Here is a 19,315-nt window from a genome sequence, read left to right as displayed (position 1 = left end):
ACCAACATTTTTGACATTGTGACCTTGACCTTGGAGTTTGACCTACTTTTTGAAAACTTTAACCTTGCTAATAACTTTGAACAGTAAATGTTAGAGCTTTGATATTTGACATGAATATTCCTTGTGACAAGACCTTTCAGTGGGTACCAACATTTTTGACCCTGTGACCTTGACCTTGGAGTTGACATTGGTCATAACTTCTAAATGATAAATATTAGAGCTTTCATATTGCACATGAACATTTCTTGTGACAAGATCTTTCTACTGGTACCAAGATATTTGTCCTTGTGACATTGGCCATCTTTGGAATTGGCCATTATCAGGGGCATTTGTGTTTCACAAACACATCTTGTTTGTTTTTGTTTTGCTAGTATCACTCAGGTGCATGTAATGCCATGTTGAGAGAGGTGTCCTAGCTGCTCTGCTTTATTTGATTATTGCAGGGTATAATGATAAGATAGAGGTTTAAAACATAACATCATTAAGTGTAGGAGAGCACTCTTGTCACTGTTGATCCAAGGGGGGAAAAACCCTTTCCTTGTAATTTAAGGTCACCTGAGTCACCTTTTGCTGTTGGTCTGCACTCGTCAGTCATTTGTTTAGCAATTGAACATTTTTACTTCTTGATAACTGCCCTTCTAATTCTTTTCAAATTTCTACTGAAGCATCTTTGGCACAAGGGGGTCCTAAGTTATAAATTTCAAGATTCCTGCACTCACGGGGCCTAAGGTTTGGGACAAAAACTATTAAAAGATTGACCAGTTTTCAAAAATCTTTTCCACAACCACACATCTGTAAGAAAAACTGAATATATGTAGAGTAGGAAAGCTTCTACCAAAATGGATATTTAGAAGGAGTGGGTAGCCCTTTACCAAAATTATTAATTTCATGATCTTAAGGGCAAGGGTTTTTGTACCAAGGTGCGGCCAGATGGTCATAGTGATTAAATGTCTTTATCATTTGAAAGACTTCTTTTAATTTTCCCAATACTTTATAACATAGGAAAAGCAGAAAGGAAGAAACAAAAATTGTGAATTTCGCAACCTCAGAGTTCTGACTGTACAGCGGTGCAAAATAGTCATAATGTCATATGATGTACATTTTTTTGTACATTTTTTCATCAGTTTGGGCACTTTTGTGGGCATCTGTGTTTTAAGAACACATCTTGTTTTTTACTGCCAGGCAGCTGCTGAATATTAGAATTTAGCTCGGAAATGCAAAAATAGGAAAATTATTATGGATTTCATAGCCCTTGAGGCTAATGATACATGTACTTTTAACTAATACTCGGGTGTCCGATAAGGCCTGTGGGCCTCTTAAGAGATTTGCTGTTCATACACTTTGATTTTAATATTTTATTCATGGGGAGTGGAATTTGTATCCACCAGGGGTTTTGTGTTTCACAATCACTTGTTTTGTTCTTTAATAAAGAAACGCAAAAAAGAATTTGTTCCTTGTTTATTGTGTACAAGTAATTTCATTATTACAGATTTAGACATGAAGGTTTTTTCTCTAATGGGGATCTATGAATGACGAGTATGTGGATGCTAAATGTCGGAGATTAAACAGCAGAATTTCTGTTGTTGCTTTTAGCTCAACTTGCCATGGTAGCGAATCACGTGACTTTGACATGATCAATTACCCGGAAAATGGTGAAAAGTCAATGCAAGGAAAAATTCAAACGAGTAAATAACACCTTTATCAATAACGAATTGTCACATAGCTTATATCAACATTTCAAGAATATTCTCAGAAACAGTCTATTAAAATAGTAGTTCTTCCTGCCATAGAAGCAGAGAACACTGACACAGTTTTTTGTTTTCAGTCAAAAACTTTTGGACCGCCAAAATATTGTGTCCGTGTTCTCTGCTTCTGTCATACGTAGAACAATCATTTTAGTATAGAACTGTTCCTGATAAAATTATTCAAATGTTGATATATATGATGATTGACAATTCGTTATTGATAAAACTCGTTTGAATTTCCCCTTGTGTTGACTATCGTCGCCATCTTTCCGTGTAAATGATCATGTCAAAGTCACTTGATTCGCCACCGTGGTTGTTATGGGTGAAGATCCCTTGCATCTTGTGACATTTCCTGAGCCGTAACTAGGCAAACACCACATCTTTCATTTTCATGTGATTAATTATCATTTAATTTAAATATTTGCACATATAGTACATCCTACTTTGGCGGATAAAAATCTAATAGTTCATAATATTTGCACTACGGTAGTTTGCATATTTTCGGTTTTCCAGTGATGTAAATTTGAGCGGTTGAAGTTCACAAAGCTAGAATTGGAAAGGTCGGAGCAGCATTCCTGCAACTCGGATATATCATATCTGGAAGGCCAAGGGAATCGCAACTTTGCTAGCCAAGGGTTTACGATCCGCTCCACTTCTCTGTAGAGAAGCGGAGCGGATCTTAACCCCTTAGCTAGCGAAGATGAGGGAATCACATATAAGACTGAACCACAGCAATATTACGGCAGTGCTCTTGTATGGATCAGAAACAACGGGGGACAACTGTTACAACAACCAACAGGATCCAGATGTCTGAGACGAGTCCTTCAGATCAGATGGTCTGACAAAATCAACAACGCCGAACTGTAGCAGAGAACAAACCAAGCTCCAGTCGAAGGCGGAGATATCCCGTGGGGATCCGGGTTAGAATAGGTCCTGAGTATCCCTTGCTTGTTGTAAGAGGCAACTAAATGGGGCAGTTCTTCGGATTAGACCACAAAAACCGAGGTCCCGTGTCACAGCAGGTGTGGCACGATAAAGATCCCTCCCTGCTCAAAGACTATTTAGACACCGATCTTAGGCCTAAATTTTGCAGCACTTCACCGGCAAGGGTGACGTCTCCATATGAGTGAAATATTCTCGAGTGGAACTTTATACAATCAATCAATAGAAGAGGAGATAATGAACAGATCACAAAGCAAGCACTATCCTGGAACTCCCAAGGAAAGTGCAGGAGGGGTAGGCCAAGAAACACCTGGCGGAAAGACCTGGAGACCGACACCAAAAGAATAGGAAAGACACAGTATAGAGGAGCCTGGAGATATCTTGTGGGCAGCCTATGCCCCAAAAGAAGCGATAGGCATGAGTAAGTACAAAACACTACCCACGGGTAGAGTATATTATATTAGAATTACCCAATAAGATTTTCTAAAAACTTTTTTCCTACATTTTTCAAGAAAATTTGAAAAAAAAATTGATACTGGCAAATATTCGTAACCAATGAAGCTATTGTACTTTGTTAATTTTAGGTGAACCAGCAGTTAATTAAACTTACTTGAGACAGAAAATATTATTGTTGACTGAGACACCCTGTAAGAGAGACGCAGCTGAAGTTATCCGAATCTTCCCACAAATCTTAACCAGTCGCATTAATTGCTGGTCTAAACTGAGAATGATGACTAATTTTTATCATATTTGTACCTTATAATTTCGTATCATTACCTATTTAATGTATCACAAATCACATCCGCTAGGTTACACGGAATCCCCACCCCCCTTCTTCATCTTTTAATATTTATTTATTTGGCGGACAATGAGAGATTGATGGTGCTATATGTATTAGGCATTGCTGCTATGGAGTATGCAATAGTGACAGTAGATACTATGATAGGGGTCATAGGAAGGATGTTTTTTTTTTTGGATTCCATTTCCAAAACCGAAGCGTAGTTTGGAGAAATGTCAGCGATAGGTCTGTGCGTGTGGGAGAGATAGTTTTAATGTTGAAAAAGTAACGAGATGGACTTACATCTGTTCAAAACATTTCGTTGGGGGTGGGGGGGGGGGGGGGGCAGGTACCAACAGAAGACCACCCTGATCCAGCAAATTATACGCCTTTTCAGGTAAGGAAGTCGGTGCGCGTCCATTACTTTATAAATCCTGGCGTCACCGGTTTTCGATAGTGCAATACAATATAGATTTATAGTTTAGATGGCTTGGTCATGTCATCAGAAAAGGAAACGAATCCATTACAAAAACAGCACTTAAATGGACTCCAGCAGAAGGAAAGAGAAGCAGAGGAAGACCTAGAGAGACATGGAGAAGGACTATAGAAAGTGATATAAAGAAGATGGGGAAAACCTGGAAGGAAGTAGAAAAGATAGCTATGGACAGAAACAAATGGAGGGGTCTGGTATCAGCCTTATGTGCCACCGGGCACGAAGAGGATAGGTAGGGTAGGTAATACAATATTCAATTTTCACGTATTTAGTATGTTCAGCAATTTATTTCTCACCTTTTTACCCGTTCTAATCAATTAACTTTATCCGATTGAAACTGACTCGTCGTGTATTTTATATATATTTTTTTTACAAAAAATTTATATATACATGTATGTAAAGCAATTACGAAAACCCATTGAGCTCATTTTCATAGCTGAGAAAAAAAAATTCGCGTATATAACGCATAACTTTCGCGAATTAACGCATAACTTTCGCATTATAACGCGAAAATTACACGTCATAACGCAAAACTTTTACGTTTAATTTGTTCATTACAATGAAGAAAAATAACAATAGACTGTCCCGCTGTACCTTGTAATTTTGTATATATGCATATCTCTTGATACATATGGACAAAATTTTATACCTCCGTATTAAAAGATGTTTTTAGCTAAGCAACACTGGTATAAATCAATTACAAATATGAAACCTACTTTGCACCCAATAAAACTTTGATAACATGACCAAAAATTCTAAAATATGCGTGTGTAAAATGTAGACGTATTAGCATAAACGTCAGTCCTAATCACGGGTTCCTGTTTTACATAAGTTATAGTATCTATATAGAATATAGCTAGCATATATTTTGAGTGCAAAACGTTCATCATTTCAATCACTTCAGATGTTTACTTCTGTATGTCACACTGGCTTGACAATCCTCTGCAAAATCCTGATATCAGAGATTCAACTATTCGAAGGTTATGTTGGTTTGATGATTGTTTTTCTTACATATATCAATCCGGAAAAATGTCACTTTGGTTTCAATTTTATAATTCGTAAACCGGAAGCACGTGTTGATTTTCTCATCTTGTTTTTTATGTCAACAAAAAATCCACAGGTAGTGTTTTTTCATGACTGTACTTCGTGTGTATATCATTAAAACGACATAGTTTACTTGAAATATCGAGAACCAGTATCGGATAACTATGATATGTCGTAAAAAGTGTCCATTTCAATATATTCAATTCAATTCAATTCAATTCTTTATTGGCACTAAAGCACATTATATAAGAATGTGTTGTTAGCCATACATAGATACACATATATATTGATACATTACAAAATATCAAACTGTTGAAAACTTATTTCTAACATTAAAACAGTCTCTGATGTATAGACAGGTTTGTTTTGTAGATACAAGGTTATGTGGATTTAGTAAACAAAATAAGGTATTAATATCTAGTAGTTTTGAATGCATTTTTCTAATATGTTCATACACAGGACAATCAAGTAAAAAATGTTTTTCATCTTCAACAATAGTTTGACAATGAAAACAAAATCTATTTTCTCTAGGAATGACCGGATTACAATATCGACCTGTTTCTACATACAACTTATGTGCACTTATTCTTAATTTGGTAAGATAAGAAACTAAATTCTTAGGAAGTGGAAGACATAAATATGGTTGGATTTCTAGTTTCATAACATCATGGTTGAATAATGTACTATAAAATGAGAGCTTACCACTTTGAGTGTTGTTAATATGTTGAAGTTCAGAAAAGAATTTATTTTCAAAGAATTTTTTAAGTTTAGGAATAAACATTTTACATTCAGTGTCAACGTTAACATTTAACATCTTTTGTATTGATTTTATACAAGTTTGCCAGCATTTTTTATTTTCACTAGCCAAGTGTACATCTTCCAAGTAAGCATTCCTTAGTAAAACATTGTGATTATCATTAGATTTTGCTAAATTTTCCAATCTAGAATAGTATTTAATAGCAAGCTGGTATATTTTGGCATGAATAGGGAGAACACCTAATTCCATTTTTGTTGCCAAGTTTGATGCTTTATTATGTACACCTAAGATGTTTTTCAAGATAAAATTCTGAATTTTTTCAAAAGGAGTTTTATCAAAATTATTGGGGTTTTCATTAAAGTCAGAGATCCAAATTTCTGAGGAGTATGTTAAAATTGGGACAATAATTGATTCATATAGTTTTAACCACAAGTTTGGTGAGAGATCAGAGCCAAAAGGTAGTTTACTCTTCAAGGCAAAGTAAGCTTTTCTGGCTCTAGCAGCAAGATCCTCACAGGCATGTTTTAAATATATATCACTGATGTTATGTTAGTTTTGTTTTCTTAACCGATTACAATGTAATATTGTAAATGTACTGAGATACGAGTTCCCCCGATAGCTGTAGTATAGAAAGTGTTTTAATAAGTTGCAAGTGTAGCTAAAAAATCACACAATCTTTATTTTTGTAGAGAGATGTTTCGGTTGTTATTTAGCGCTTTATTTGTAACTATTTAGCAGGTTGGGAATACTTCCCCTTAAGCGAGATATTCTCGCAAAAATGCGATTTAATATCCCTCTATAGCTAGAGTAAATATATCCCATACAACCGAGAAAAACACCCGTGGAGTACATCTCTTTGTGTTTCACGTGAAAAGAAGAAAAAGTGAAAAATGTCTGATACTTCTGCAAATATATTAATTATAGTCAAAACAAAAACACTTAGGATGCGGTCCATGCAATTACCGGAAACACCGTAAACACCAGGTAATCCCCGAAAACACCAATAAAAGTACCGAAAACACCAATGTATTATCAAAAAACACCTCTAGGATGATAGTTCATGCCTGTAAATACATATATCCAAAGTGTCGTTCATATTGAAGGAGAATTGAATGAGTTATGGCTAATGGAAATTACTTGCCTGTGTTGTAAATTTTATAAAAACAATTCATGTCATGCTGAGTGTATGCCGCACTTATTCAGCATTGCACGGAATTTGCCATTATTTTCAATAAAGACACTGAAAACACCTGTTTATGGTAATGTTTATCATTTCTCGCTAAAGAGGGATAATCGCGTTTTAGTGAGAAGATCTCACTAAAGGGGAAGTGTTCCCAACCTGTTTAGAATATTTTAAATGCTGGGATCACATTGTGACATTCATCTGGAATTCCGAGAACGTTTTTTTGATATTATTATCAGCTGATTATTTTAGGTCACAGTGTATTAACGTTGGATTATTTCTTGTCCGTTTTGCTCACATTCTAATAAAAATTAGATGATGAAGAACTTTCCATATTTTTATTCTGAAAGAATTTACATGCATTGATACTTGTCGCACATTAAATCCCAATTTATGACATTTTGATAATCTAATTAAGAAATAAATAGCCATTTTAAAAACTTCACTGAAATATGAAGAGGGGTGGTCACATAATCAGATCCTGTGAAGCTTAAAGGGCTTCTCAGTAGATGTGATCACCTACCAGCCAATTCACATTGTCACAAGCCACGCCTATTGTCTCCATTTACACTACGTCAATTTTAGGTAGGGTAGGTACTACCAGACTCGGTAACCGTGGCTAGCGACAATGCCAAAATCACAGTCCAGTGAAAGTTATAAAAAAGTTATTTGTGTACATACATTTGAGATGAACATGCAATTTTAAAAGATGACACTAACAAACTGTCTTACACCATGACAATGTGACCCAGTGACCTACAAACACCCTGCAATTGAATTCCTGATGCATGTGTTAAACTGATGGCTGAGAATTTATGTTGTCATCATTCTGAAGGAGCATGTTTGTATCTTTTGAATGTTCATTTGAGATAGTCAGTTGGGTGAAGATTTAGGAATTTTCATTAGGATGCAGATTCAGTGAGATGACCATTGGGCTTACATGTAGCTAATCCAGTTGTGGTCGATTTTTTATCACAAACATAAAGAACTAAGCTTCTGGTATATTGTCGCACAAACATAAAGAACTAAGCTTCTGGTATATTGTCGCACAAACATAAAGAACTAAGCTTCTGGTATATTGTCGCACAAACATAAAGAACTAAGCTTCTGGTATATTGTCACACAAACATAAAGAACTAAGCTTCTGGTATATTGTCGCACAAAAATAAAGAACTAAGCTTCTGGTATATTGTCGCACAAACATAAAGAACTAAGCTTCTGGTATATTGTCACACACCAATGGTATGTTTTTATCTGATCAGTGTCTCCCCGTTTGAAAACAATGTCTAACATTATGACCTTTGACCTTCTAAACACTTCATTGGAAATTGAAGCAATTTTGTTTTGGTATGTTAATATAGCAAAATAATGCCACAAATGTATGTTTTGAATTAGGAAACGTCTAACTGCAGTCTAGTATATCATAATTACTTATTTAGTCCTCTTCACCTCTGATGATATGTTTAGAGCTAATATATTGCTGTTAACATTTCAGCTGGTTGACATGGCAACAGAAAACAGTACGGATTACTTCTCAAGCTATGATAACCTCTCGGTCCACACTCTCATGCTGAAAGACAAGCCTAGGACACTGGCATACAAAGAATTTATTGAAAAGAATCAATTTCTATTTCAAGACAAAGTAGTCCTGGACGTGGGTGCTGGTACTGGCATTCTATCCCTGTTTTGTGCCTCAGCTGGTGCTTCAGTTGTCTACGCAGTTGAAGCCAGCAACATGGCTGATCTGTGCAGCCAAATCGTGAAATGTAATAAAATGGAAGACAAAATTCAGGTTATCAAGGGAAGGATAGAAGAAGTTGAACTTCCAAAGGACAAAGTGGATATCATTGTGTCAGAGTGGATGGGCTTCTACTTGCTTCACGAGTCCATGCTTGACTCCGTGTTGTTTGCCCGGGATAAGTGGTTGTCAGACACGGGGATGATGATACCATCACATGCTACTTTGTATCTGACTCCCGTGAACATGTCTAAGTATGTCACAGAAAACTTCAGGTTTTGGGAGAAACTGTATGGTTTTGATTTTTCTCCTGTGCAAACTGTTTCCATGATTTCTACACTTCAGCAACCAGTTATTGAGTGTATTGAACCAAAGCAGTGTATGTCAGACCCGGAAATTGTGCGTGAATTTGATTTACTCACTACCAAAGTTGAAGACTTGAAAAATGTTCAAAACACCTTTACCTTCAAAATGACCAAGTCTGGACTTGTACATGCTTTTGCAGCATGGTTTGATGTTTATTTTGGTGCTCCTACAGTGTCATTACCTCCAAGAGTACCAGGGGAAGAGAATCCCAGAGTTCACCTGGTGACCTTGTCAACCTCTCCAATGGTGGAGGCTACCCACTGGAAGCAGACACTTGTTTTCATACCAGTTTCAGCTGGAGTGGATGAAGAAGAGACGCTGTCGTGTAAACTTGATTTGTCACAAGATGGGGCTAATCCTCGATTGTACAACATCTCTATAGAAATGAGCGAGGATCTGTCTGGATCTGAGGAGTCAGATGAGGAGGAGGAGGAGGAGGATGTGTCAGGTAATTATGCCTATGAATCAGTGATAAGGCGGTCAGATAACTGCTTGTGCAAGATAGCTTTATTGATAAAGCATATATAAGTAATATGCAATATCTGAGTTGCCCAAGAGTTCTTTCCCTTTGTGGAACTCTTACGCACAGTGAGACGCAAAACATACTATCGTCCACACGCGGTGGGTACAAATGCTTATCGCTGCCTTCATATATTGCCTAAAGGCTGATTATCAGACATCATGCAACTACCCAAACTGCAGGGACACACAATATTAGTAAGTTTATTAGTATTTCATAATGAAATAGCTCAAACAAAAATCGATAATCACCATTTTTCTTTGATTAAAATAATCACTTGTGCAGAAGAGAAAATAAAAATAATTTCATATTTATTTAATATTATTCTTGATATGGTCAGTTTAATGTATACCAATGGGTGATATAAACAAAATTTACACTTTCATTACTTTTATCCATATTAACATAGCTAGTCTATAGTATACATCTGAACGTATACCTCTATCACAGAAGAGCTGATATCTCGGAAGTTGCTTATTAGATGGCTTCAGTTTCAAATCCTGGTATGGTTTCTAATATTTTTAGCTCACCTGAACCGAAGGGTTGGATGCCAGGGTCCACAAGGGGGGATCAAAGTTTTACATACAAATATATAGTTAAAATCTTTTTCTCAAGAACCACTGAGCCAGAAAAGCTGATTTTTACATGAAAACTTTCTGACATAGTGCAGATTCAAGTTTGTTCAAAGCATGGCCCCCGGGGGTAGGATGGGGCCACAAGGGGGGATCAAAGTTTTACATACAAATATATAGGGAAAAACTTTAAAAATCTTCTTCTCAAGAACCACTAAGCCAGAAAAGCTGAGATTTACATGAACGCTTCCTGACATAGTGCAGATTCAAGTTTGTTCAAATCATGGGCTCCGGGGGTAGGATGGGGCCACAATAGGGGATCAAAGTTTTACATACAAATATATAGGAAAAATCTTCTTCTCAAGAACTACTGAGCCAGAAAAGCTGATTTTTACATGAAAACTTTCTGACATAGTGCAGATTCAAGTTTGTTCAAATCATGGCCCCCGGGGGTAGGATGGGGCCACAAGGGGGGATCAATGTTTTACATACAAATATATAGGAAAAATCTTTTTCTCAATAACCACTGAGTCAGAAAAGCTGATATTTACAAGAAAACTTTCTGACATAGTGCAGATTCAAGTTTGTTCAAATCATGGCCCCCGGGGGGTAGGATGGGGCCACAAGTGGGGGGGGGGGGGTCAAAGTTTTACATACAAATATAGGAAAAAGCTTTAAAAATCTTCTTCTCAAGAACCATTGGGCCAAAGAAGTTGACATTTACATGAAAGCTTTCTGACATAGTGTAGATTCAAGTTTGCAAAGGGTAGTTTGGGCCATAATAGGGACTAAGGTTTTACATGCAAATATATATGGAAAGTCTTCAGATATGGGCCAAGGTGACTCAGGTGAGCGATGTGGCCCATGGGCCTCTTGTTTTTCTTTTTATTACAAAAATATTTATATTCAAAGGATTTGTGTCAACAAAAGTCAATTCTGATTTATCAGTTTGTGCGAAATTAAGTAAGTCCCATGATCAGGAGGTCTAGATAACCATATAGTGTGTCATTTGATTAGAATGTCCACTTTCTCAAAAATAATTTTTGGCCTAAGTTATATTACATGTCTTTTCATATATTTTTTGATACTTACGTGTATAAATAGATATTAAATTTAGCAAGACCTTAGAATTGTACACTAGGTTTTGTGTTGTGATTCAAGCTTGCATAAGGTGTTAGCATGTTGTTGATATTGTTTACAAATAAAATTTCAATTCACATGATTACTTTTAATACCGCAGTACAGTAACAGTGACTCCAGGGCTGAGTATGATTAGGGTGCTATAAGTGATTTATCAATTTTTGCAGACCACCCTCTTCCTTGTGACTGTGGTGCTGGTAAGTGTCGTCTGATAGCAGCTCTGATGCAGAAGTATGATGATGAGCAGACGGCATTGGAACAAGAAGCAGAGGAGATGGATGAATGTGCTGCCAACGAAGCGGCCAGAAATATGGACATGGTGGAAAGTGGCGATGGACCACATGTTAATGGTTGTAATGGTTGAAGTTCTCCGATGTACTCTGTGTGCTTTCATGTATCGGGAAATTAAACTGTGGATCTGTACAGTTTTGATAAGGGCATTTTTATATACAATAAAAGTAGAAAAAGATGCACTCAATAGTTTATTTTCCAGATTGATTTGGTTGTAGAATTCGGGAGTTCAAATATATTCAGACATGTTAATTTACATATACATGTACATGTATATAGGAATTTATTTATGGACATATGTATGTGGAACTTGCCTAATCATATTAATCCCATGTGTGGATCCAAAGGTAATTATTGTACTTTGGGGGGTTGGGGGGGGGGGGGGGGTTCCATCTTCATTGCCATTGGTCTGATGCTGTAGTAGACTGTTATAGATGATGCCACTATCAAATTAATAAAATTTAGTAGCAGACCAGTCCTTTTAGTAGATAGTGCGCCCAAAAATCATTATCTGTAATTGGATGTACCGGTCATCTCATCATAGACATGTCTTTTGCAGAACCCACCCCTAATAACTAATGACTTGACAGACATTTACTAATGATAGCTTTAATTCAAAATGTAAATTTTCAGAAAAACCATGTCAACTTATTTCTCCAGAGAAGGAAGAGAAAAGAATGAAAGCAACTGATCTGCAAAACCTTCATATGTCCAAGGACCTCTTCATTTCCTTAAAGTAATGGAGGCAAGGTCCCAAAGGGGCCGAGGTCCATTGCTTTTAAAGAATAGAGAGGAACAAAGATATTGACCTACTTAAAATCCACCCCCAGTTTGAAGTTAGCTATAATTTACTCGTACTAGAGAATTCTTTTCATAAATTATGAAATTATTGGTACATTTCTAAATATCATGATTATGCATAATACTAGTGTAAAACTTATACGGTACCAATTTTGATGCACCAGATGCGCATTTCGACAAATAATGTCTCTTCAGTGATGCTCAACCGAAATGTTTGAAATCCGAAATAACAATGAAGTTTTAGAGCTATTATAGCCAAAAACAGTGTACCTAAAAAAGTGGAGTCAAATTTGTCTAAGGATAAGAGCTATGCATGAGGGAGATAATCCTTAATTTTGAAATGAATTTCTAAATTTTATAACAGGAATTAAATATACATCCGTATTTTCAAGCTAGTAACGAAGTACTTGGCTACTGGGTTGTAGAGACCCTCGGGGACTAACAGTCCACCAGCAGAGGCCTCGACCCAGGGGTCATAATGTAAAACTTATACGGTACCAATTTTGATACACCAGATGCGCATTTTGACAAATAATGTCTCTTCAGTGATGCTCAACCGAAATGTTTGAAATCCGAAATAACAATGAAGTTTTAGAGCTATTATCGAGGGACCAAAATGTAACAGGAAGGGAGAAAATGCAACGCACCAGACTGGGATTCGAACCCGGGCCCCCTGAATCTCTAGTCAGGTGCTGTACACACTGAGCTATCTGGCCACCGGCGATCGAATCCGGCTAACCGCTACACTCATCCCTCCTTAAATGTCTTCACACCTGAAGACATCAAACCAGGATCTGTATCCCCTGGCAGGCATTTTCACCTGTCAGTTCCAGGGGTTGGTCTACGGCACCAAATGTAACAGGAAGGGAGAAAATGCAACGGACCAAACTGGGATTCGAACCCGGGCCCCCTTGAACCTCAAGTCAGGTGCTCTACACATTGAGCTATCTGGCCACCGGCAATCGAATCCGGCTGACGGCTACAATCCATTATCTTCATGAGTCTAGGGTTATTAAGTGCGAGGTAATAAGTCAGTAACTCTCGACTTGTGAAGATGTTGGTGTGAAGTAACGAATCAATAACCCTTGACTTGTGAAGATGTTAGTGTGAGATAACAAATCAATAACCCTTGACTTGTGAAGTAACAAATCAATAACCCTTGACTTGTGAAGTAACAAATCAATAACCCTTGACTTGTGAAGATGTTCGTGTAAGGTAACAAATCAATAACCCTTGACTTGTGAAGCTGTTAGTGTGAGGTAACAAATCAATAACCCTTGACTTGTGAAGATGTTTGTTTGATGTAACAAAAATCAATAACCCTTGACTTGTGAAGATGTTAGTGTGAGGTAACAAATCAATAACCCTTGACTTGGGAAGTAACAAATCAACAACCCTTGACTTGTGAAGATGTTAGTGTAAGGTAACAAATCAATAACCCTTGACTTGTGAAGATGTTAGTGTGAGATAACAAATCAATAATCCTTGACTTGTGAAGATGTTAGTGTGAGGTAACAAATCAATAACCCTTGACTTGTGAAGATGTTAGTGTGAGGTAACAAATCAATAACCCTTGACTTGTGGTGTAACAAATCAATAACCCTTGACTTGTGAAGATGTTAGTGTGAGGTAACAAATCAATAACCCTCGACTTGTGAAGATGTTAGTGTGAGGTAACAAATCAATAACCCTTGACTTGTGGAGTAACAAATCAATAACCCTTGACTTGTGAAGATGTTAGTGTGAGGTAACAAATCAATAACCCTCGACTTGTGAAGATGTTAGTGTGAGGTAACAGATCAATAATCCTTGACTTGTGAAGATGTTAGTGTGAGGTAACAAATCAATAACCCTTGACTTGTGAAGATGTTAGTGTGAGGTAACAAATCAATAACCCTCGACTTGTGAAGATGTTAGTGTGAGGTAACAAATCAATAATCCTTGACTTGTGGAGATGTTAGTGTGAGGTAACAAATCAATAACCCTTGACTTGTGAAGATGTTAGTGTAAGGTAACAAATCAATAACCCTTGACTTGTGAAGATGTTAGTGTAAGGTAACAAATCAATAACCCTTGACTTGTGAAGATGTTAGTGTAAGGTACCAAATCAATAACCCTTGACTTGTGAAGTAACAAATCAATAACCCTTGACCTGTGAAGATGTTAGTGTAAGGTAACAAATATATAACCCTTGACTTGTGAAGATGTTAGTGTGAAGTAACAAATCAATAATCCTTGACTTGTGAAGTAACAAATCAATAACCCTTGACTTGTGGAATAACAAATCAATAACCCTCAACTTGTGAAGATGTTAGTGTGAGGTAACAAATCAATAACCCTTGACTTGTGAAGATGTTAGTGTGAGGTAACAAATCAATAACCCTTGACTTGTGAAGATGTTAGTTTAAGGTAACAAATCAATAACCCTTGACTTGTGAAGATGTTTGTGTAAGGTACCAAATCAATAACCCTTGACTTGTGAAGTAACAAATCAATAACCCTTGACTTGTGAAGATGTTAGTGTGAGGTAACAAATCAATAACCCTTGACTTGTGAAGTAACAAATCAATAACCCTTGACTTGTGAAGATGTTTGTTTGAGATAACAAATCAATAACCCTTGACTTGTGAAGATGTTAGTGTGAGGTAACAAATCAATAACCCTTGACTTGGTAAAGATGCCATTTCTTCATAGATAATAGAGCACTTAAACTATATAATGACATCACAGGTGAATTTTAATTGTTGCCATGGGCACAAGATTACATTATGGAAAGTCTCGGTGCAATAATATCTTTAAAAATGCTCATGTTCATGTAATAGCATCATTAATATTGAAAAGCCTTAATTGGTAAGGCTAATTAACTTTCAAAATTCTGAGTGGTTTATAGATAGGTCATCTGAACCTCTCGGGGTGCATCAGTCTTCACGAGTCAAGGGTTATTGATTCGTTACCTCGTAACAAATCAAAAACTCTTGACTTGTGGAGATGGGTCCATCATTGTGAGACAGATGTCATAATTTATAAACTTTTGAACATTTTCTTAAGATACTTCATATTTCACAAAAATTTCTTTGACCAACATTTTTGGGCAAGGTTTTTGAAAATTGTGAATTTCATGGTCCTTGTCCTCTTTGGGCCCTAACAGCGAGGTTAAAACTTTTATAAGTCTGAAGAAATCTTTTATTTTCCCTGAACATTTTGGATGTAAACAAGGTGCTGTGTAACAAAAGTGTAAAATTAATGGCAGCCAGGTCAAGGATGCAGGCCCCTAGTGCAGGTTTATATGGATTTTATACTGAATTAAACAATTCCTTTGTACTCTTTCTACATTTAAAACATAAATTGCATGGTTGTCGATGAATATTTAGAAATTACTGTGGAATCATCATTGTTCGTGGGAGATTGATGTTCGTGGGTCACTCTCTTACCCACGAATTTACGTGTCTTTGAACATTTTCTTAAACCAAGTAGAGTTATCTCTCCTAGTGACATCCTATCGCTTACCCACGAACATTGGCCCCCACGAATTAAAATTATTCCACAGTATTTAGTTCCACTGAACTGAAGTCTCAAGTGAGTTTTGGATTGTTGGGTTTTTTTCCCACTCTTTTTGGGCATCTGTCTGTCCATCTGTTTGTAAACTTGAATGCATATTTTCCTCTTTTTATTCAAGCATGACTAATTTCAACAACACTTGCGACTAAACATTTTCAGGTTTAGAGAATTCAGGTTCATGCAACTCCACTGCCTTTCCTCTTCGTAGGGGAGATAATTAGGAAATATGGTGGGAGATTTAAAAAATCTTAAGAACAATTAAACCAGAAGATCCAACACTTTAATAAGAAGCTTCCTAACATAATGATGATTTAGGTTTGTTGAAACCATGAGCCCCTGGGTTTACCTAAGGCTTCAAAGTTTAATTTACATGGGAATATAAAAGAAAATCATATCAAGAACCACAAGATCTGATGCAGCATCCAGATAAGGAGTTGGGAGAAGCAATCTGTAGGTGTCATATAAGCAAACTTGGTTTGTATTGTACTTATCAATTAAAGTTAAGAAAAATGCAGTGCCCAATCAGAGTCACTGAAACAAACTGTAGGTCAGCTGTAGCATCCTCATCACAAGATTTCTCACGTTAGCAAATTCTGTTTTGAACACGGTGTATAGTTCAAAATTTGCGACACTTCACCTACAGCTGGTGATGTCCCTATATAAGGGAAAATTCCTGAATGTGATGTAAAACAAACAAAATTTCATAACAAATCCTTGCTACAAGCAGGTGTAGAGTATATACAGTAGGCAAAACAACACCTGAATATTTTAAGCTTTATTAGGACTGGAATGCAATTAATTGAATTGGATATTGACAATGGAATACCATAATTAAAAGTAATAGTGTCATTTTTATTGACTATTAAAAAAACAACATAAAAACAGAAACTTTTCTTGAACTACATGTATGCACAATTTTAAAAATGTCTAAAACAGATTTCAAATGTCAGGTATGCTGTTACACAAAATTTAATAATATAGCTTCCAATATTATCGTGAATGACCAGATCAAGGAGTATATTTTAAACACCAGTATTATTTTTTGTACTCGGTACACTGAAAGTTACACAGAAAAGGACTCTAAAACAAAATGTATGAAATTCAGTTTACAGTCTTAAAAGACCTTTGAAATTCACAAAACTTCCAACAAAAATATTTCACTTTTCAACAAGTCAAAAACTGAATTCATGGCAACACTGGTGATTTTTCCTTCAAAGTAAGTAGGCAACTAAGAAATAAACTCGTATCCACCAGTCAACTCAATTTTTTACTTATTATGTGAAGAAATCACCTAGAAACACCCTGATTTTTGGTACATTTACAGCAAAATATGAAGAAATAACCCCAGAGGTTGCCATAGCAATGCAGTTTCCTCAGTTGCCTGACAGACCTAGCAAACCAGCAAAAGAACTGGTTAGGGTACTTCAGTCACGACAACCGGGGATCCCCCTCAGTAGCTGGCCTGGCATAACCAGACAACTGGCCAAATGCCTCGGCGGAGGAATGGAAAGGCAGAGAAACACGATCGTAACGGCCATCCAGTCAGCAAGACTCACTGGTGGAGGAGTGAGTGGTCACGGTCCAGTGGTCGTCTGCCCTTCCATTTGCCTCCCCCTCACAAACATTTGTCCGCTGGCTAGGGCACTCTTGCTACAAAGCATGAGACTTGAGTTGATGAAAAATACACAATTTTCATGTATAAAAATATAACAAGATATAAACTATAGTGTATAACAATTGCACAACGCAGAGTGATGGCATTAATTCAACAATAATGGATGACAATGAACCCAGCTGATCACCTTTCACAAATCGTGTACACAAAAATACACGCAGGGCATATATACCAACCAGGCTCAAAAAATCCTCACAAATTCTCTCCTTTTTCATCTTGCCTATCAATTTTTTGTTTTTATTTTGAGGACAAAAAAATAAGTCTTTTAAAAATCTTAAGCATTATTCAGTTGAAAGAAATGACTACTTCGGTAAACTATTATTGAAAGATTAGTATACAGTACGTGTACTAAACACATTAGACCAACAAGAGTACATAGATATGCTACGGTTACTAACTATGATGTCATATGCTTTATGTTAGAGGAATTATTACACTAACGATTAACAAAGCTGAACTGAAGCAAACCAAACGTACACACTTGAATCTCTAATCAAAATGATTGATCGCCTTACATACAAACGATCTATAAAATTGTTGCAATTTTCATAATCTTTAAAAGAGTCTATAATCATTAAAATCGTTACAATCTTTAATAGTGGCTATGCCACAGCTACGCGTGTATGGAATGTTACTTTAAGATAAATAAATTTGCAAAACTGCAAAGCAATTGTTTCATAATTGAAAGATAACTGAAAAGCATGCTTTGATATTCATAATGCATTACTAATTTTAAAATTTTAAGTGATATATGGAATGCTATTTCTTTCAAGAGGAACTTTGATTAAAATACAATTAAAACATAAATGCACATAAAAAAAATCACTACAATTCACACCTACAACTGTACTTGGACATATACATAAGAAGCGCAATTAGGAATAATGCAACACAAAATATTATTAATAAGCCTTTTTTCAGTTGGTATTTTCCCCTGGTGTTAACATTCTCTCAGTGGCAATAAGGTATTAATACTGTTTTTCGAGTTTACACGTCAGACTCCGACTTGGGTGTTTTTTTGTCCTTTTTGTTGGCGTACAATCCGATGAAGGAGCCATCTTCATTGAATTTGTTCAGCTCCAGATCTCCCTCGTACTCTCCGAGACTGTCATCATCGTCATCGATGTGTTTCTCATCTTCATAGTCGTAAACTGGGTAGTTTGGACTTCTGTCATCATCCCTGTAATAAGAGTGAAAGAAAATGAATTCCCAAAACTGCCAGCATGTGTGTTTACACCAACAAGAATTAAAAATATTTTTTAATAATGACCTTTTTCTAACAAAGTGTGGTCACTTCTTTGGTGCAATAAGTAAATACAAATACTTAAATACTTATTCCATGAAAGGTGAAGATAACGAACAGTGATCAATGCTGTGATTAGGAAATGACATTCAGCAGGAATACATGCACAAGTATCGTGTAATTTCATTAGATGTAGAATTATCAATCTGTCAAATACATGCCCATATCAATATTTGTACATACATGTAAATTCTGTATAATGAACTGTTCACAAGAGTGCTTGGTATAAAATGTACAGTTAAAAATCAGGTCAACACATACATTTCTTTAGAGCAACCAAAGTATAAGTTTCATATCATCTAGAGTTGATACTGGAGTACACTTTTTGAACAATATTTTGCTCTTCTACAAATCCATAATATTTTACTTCAATCCCAGTGAACTTCAATCCAAATGATCTTGGTTGATG

General features: G+C 36.3%; 2 protein-coding genes across 12 annotated transcripts in view; one reads left to right on the top strand and one right to left on the bottom strand.

Annotated features, from left to right (window-relative positions):
• The first annotated feature begins 5,008 nt into the window (after positions 1 to 5,008).
• LOC130047431 (uncharacterized) lies at positions 5,009 to 11,751 on the top strand. The gene is made up of 3 exons (XM_056142453.1): positions 5,009 to 5,078; positions 8,438 to 9,494; positions 11,446 to 11,751. Exons 1-3 carry the CDS (start codon positions 5,058 to 5,060, stop codon positions 11,640 to 11,642), a joined length of 1,275 nt encoding a protein of 424 aa, XP_055998428.1. The 5' UTR covers positions 5,009 to 5,057; the 3' UTR covers positions 11,643 to 11,751.
• A 4,937-nt stretch (positions 11,752 to 16,688) lies between these two features.
• The window catches only part of LOC125645629 (neural cell adhesion molecule L1-like), a 29,444-nt gene continuing 26,817 nt past the window's right edge, over positions 16,689 to 19,315 (bottom strand). For 10 of the 11 annotated variants that reach the window (XM_048871261.2, XM_056142443.1, XM_056142444.1 and 7 more), the window contains exon 14: positions 16,689 to 18,783. In XM_048871261.2, the coding sequence (XP_048727218.2) occupies positions 18,591 to 18,783 (193 nt within the window). In that variant the 3' untranslated portion in view covers positions 16,689 to 18,590. The remainder of the gene's footprint in view (positions 18,784 to 19,315) is intronic. The other variant, XM_056142452.1, reaches the window with a different exon arrangement.

This window comes from Ostrea edulis, chromosome 6, assembly GCF_947568905.1.
Source record: "Ostrea edulis chromosome 6, xbOstEdul1.1, whole genome shotgun sequence".
Classification (NCBI taxonomy): domain Eukaryota; kingdom Metazoa; phylum Mollusca; class Bivalvia; order Ostreida; family Ostreidae; genus Ostrea; species Ostrea edulis.
Note: the sequence above shows the minus strand (reverse complement) of the source record. Positions and strands in the feature narration are given on the sequence as shown.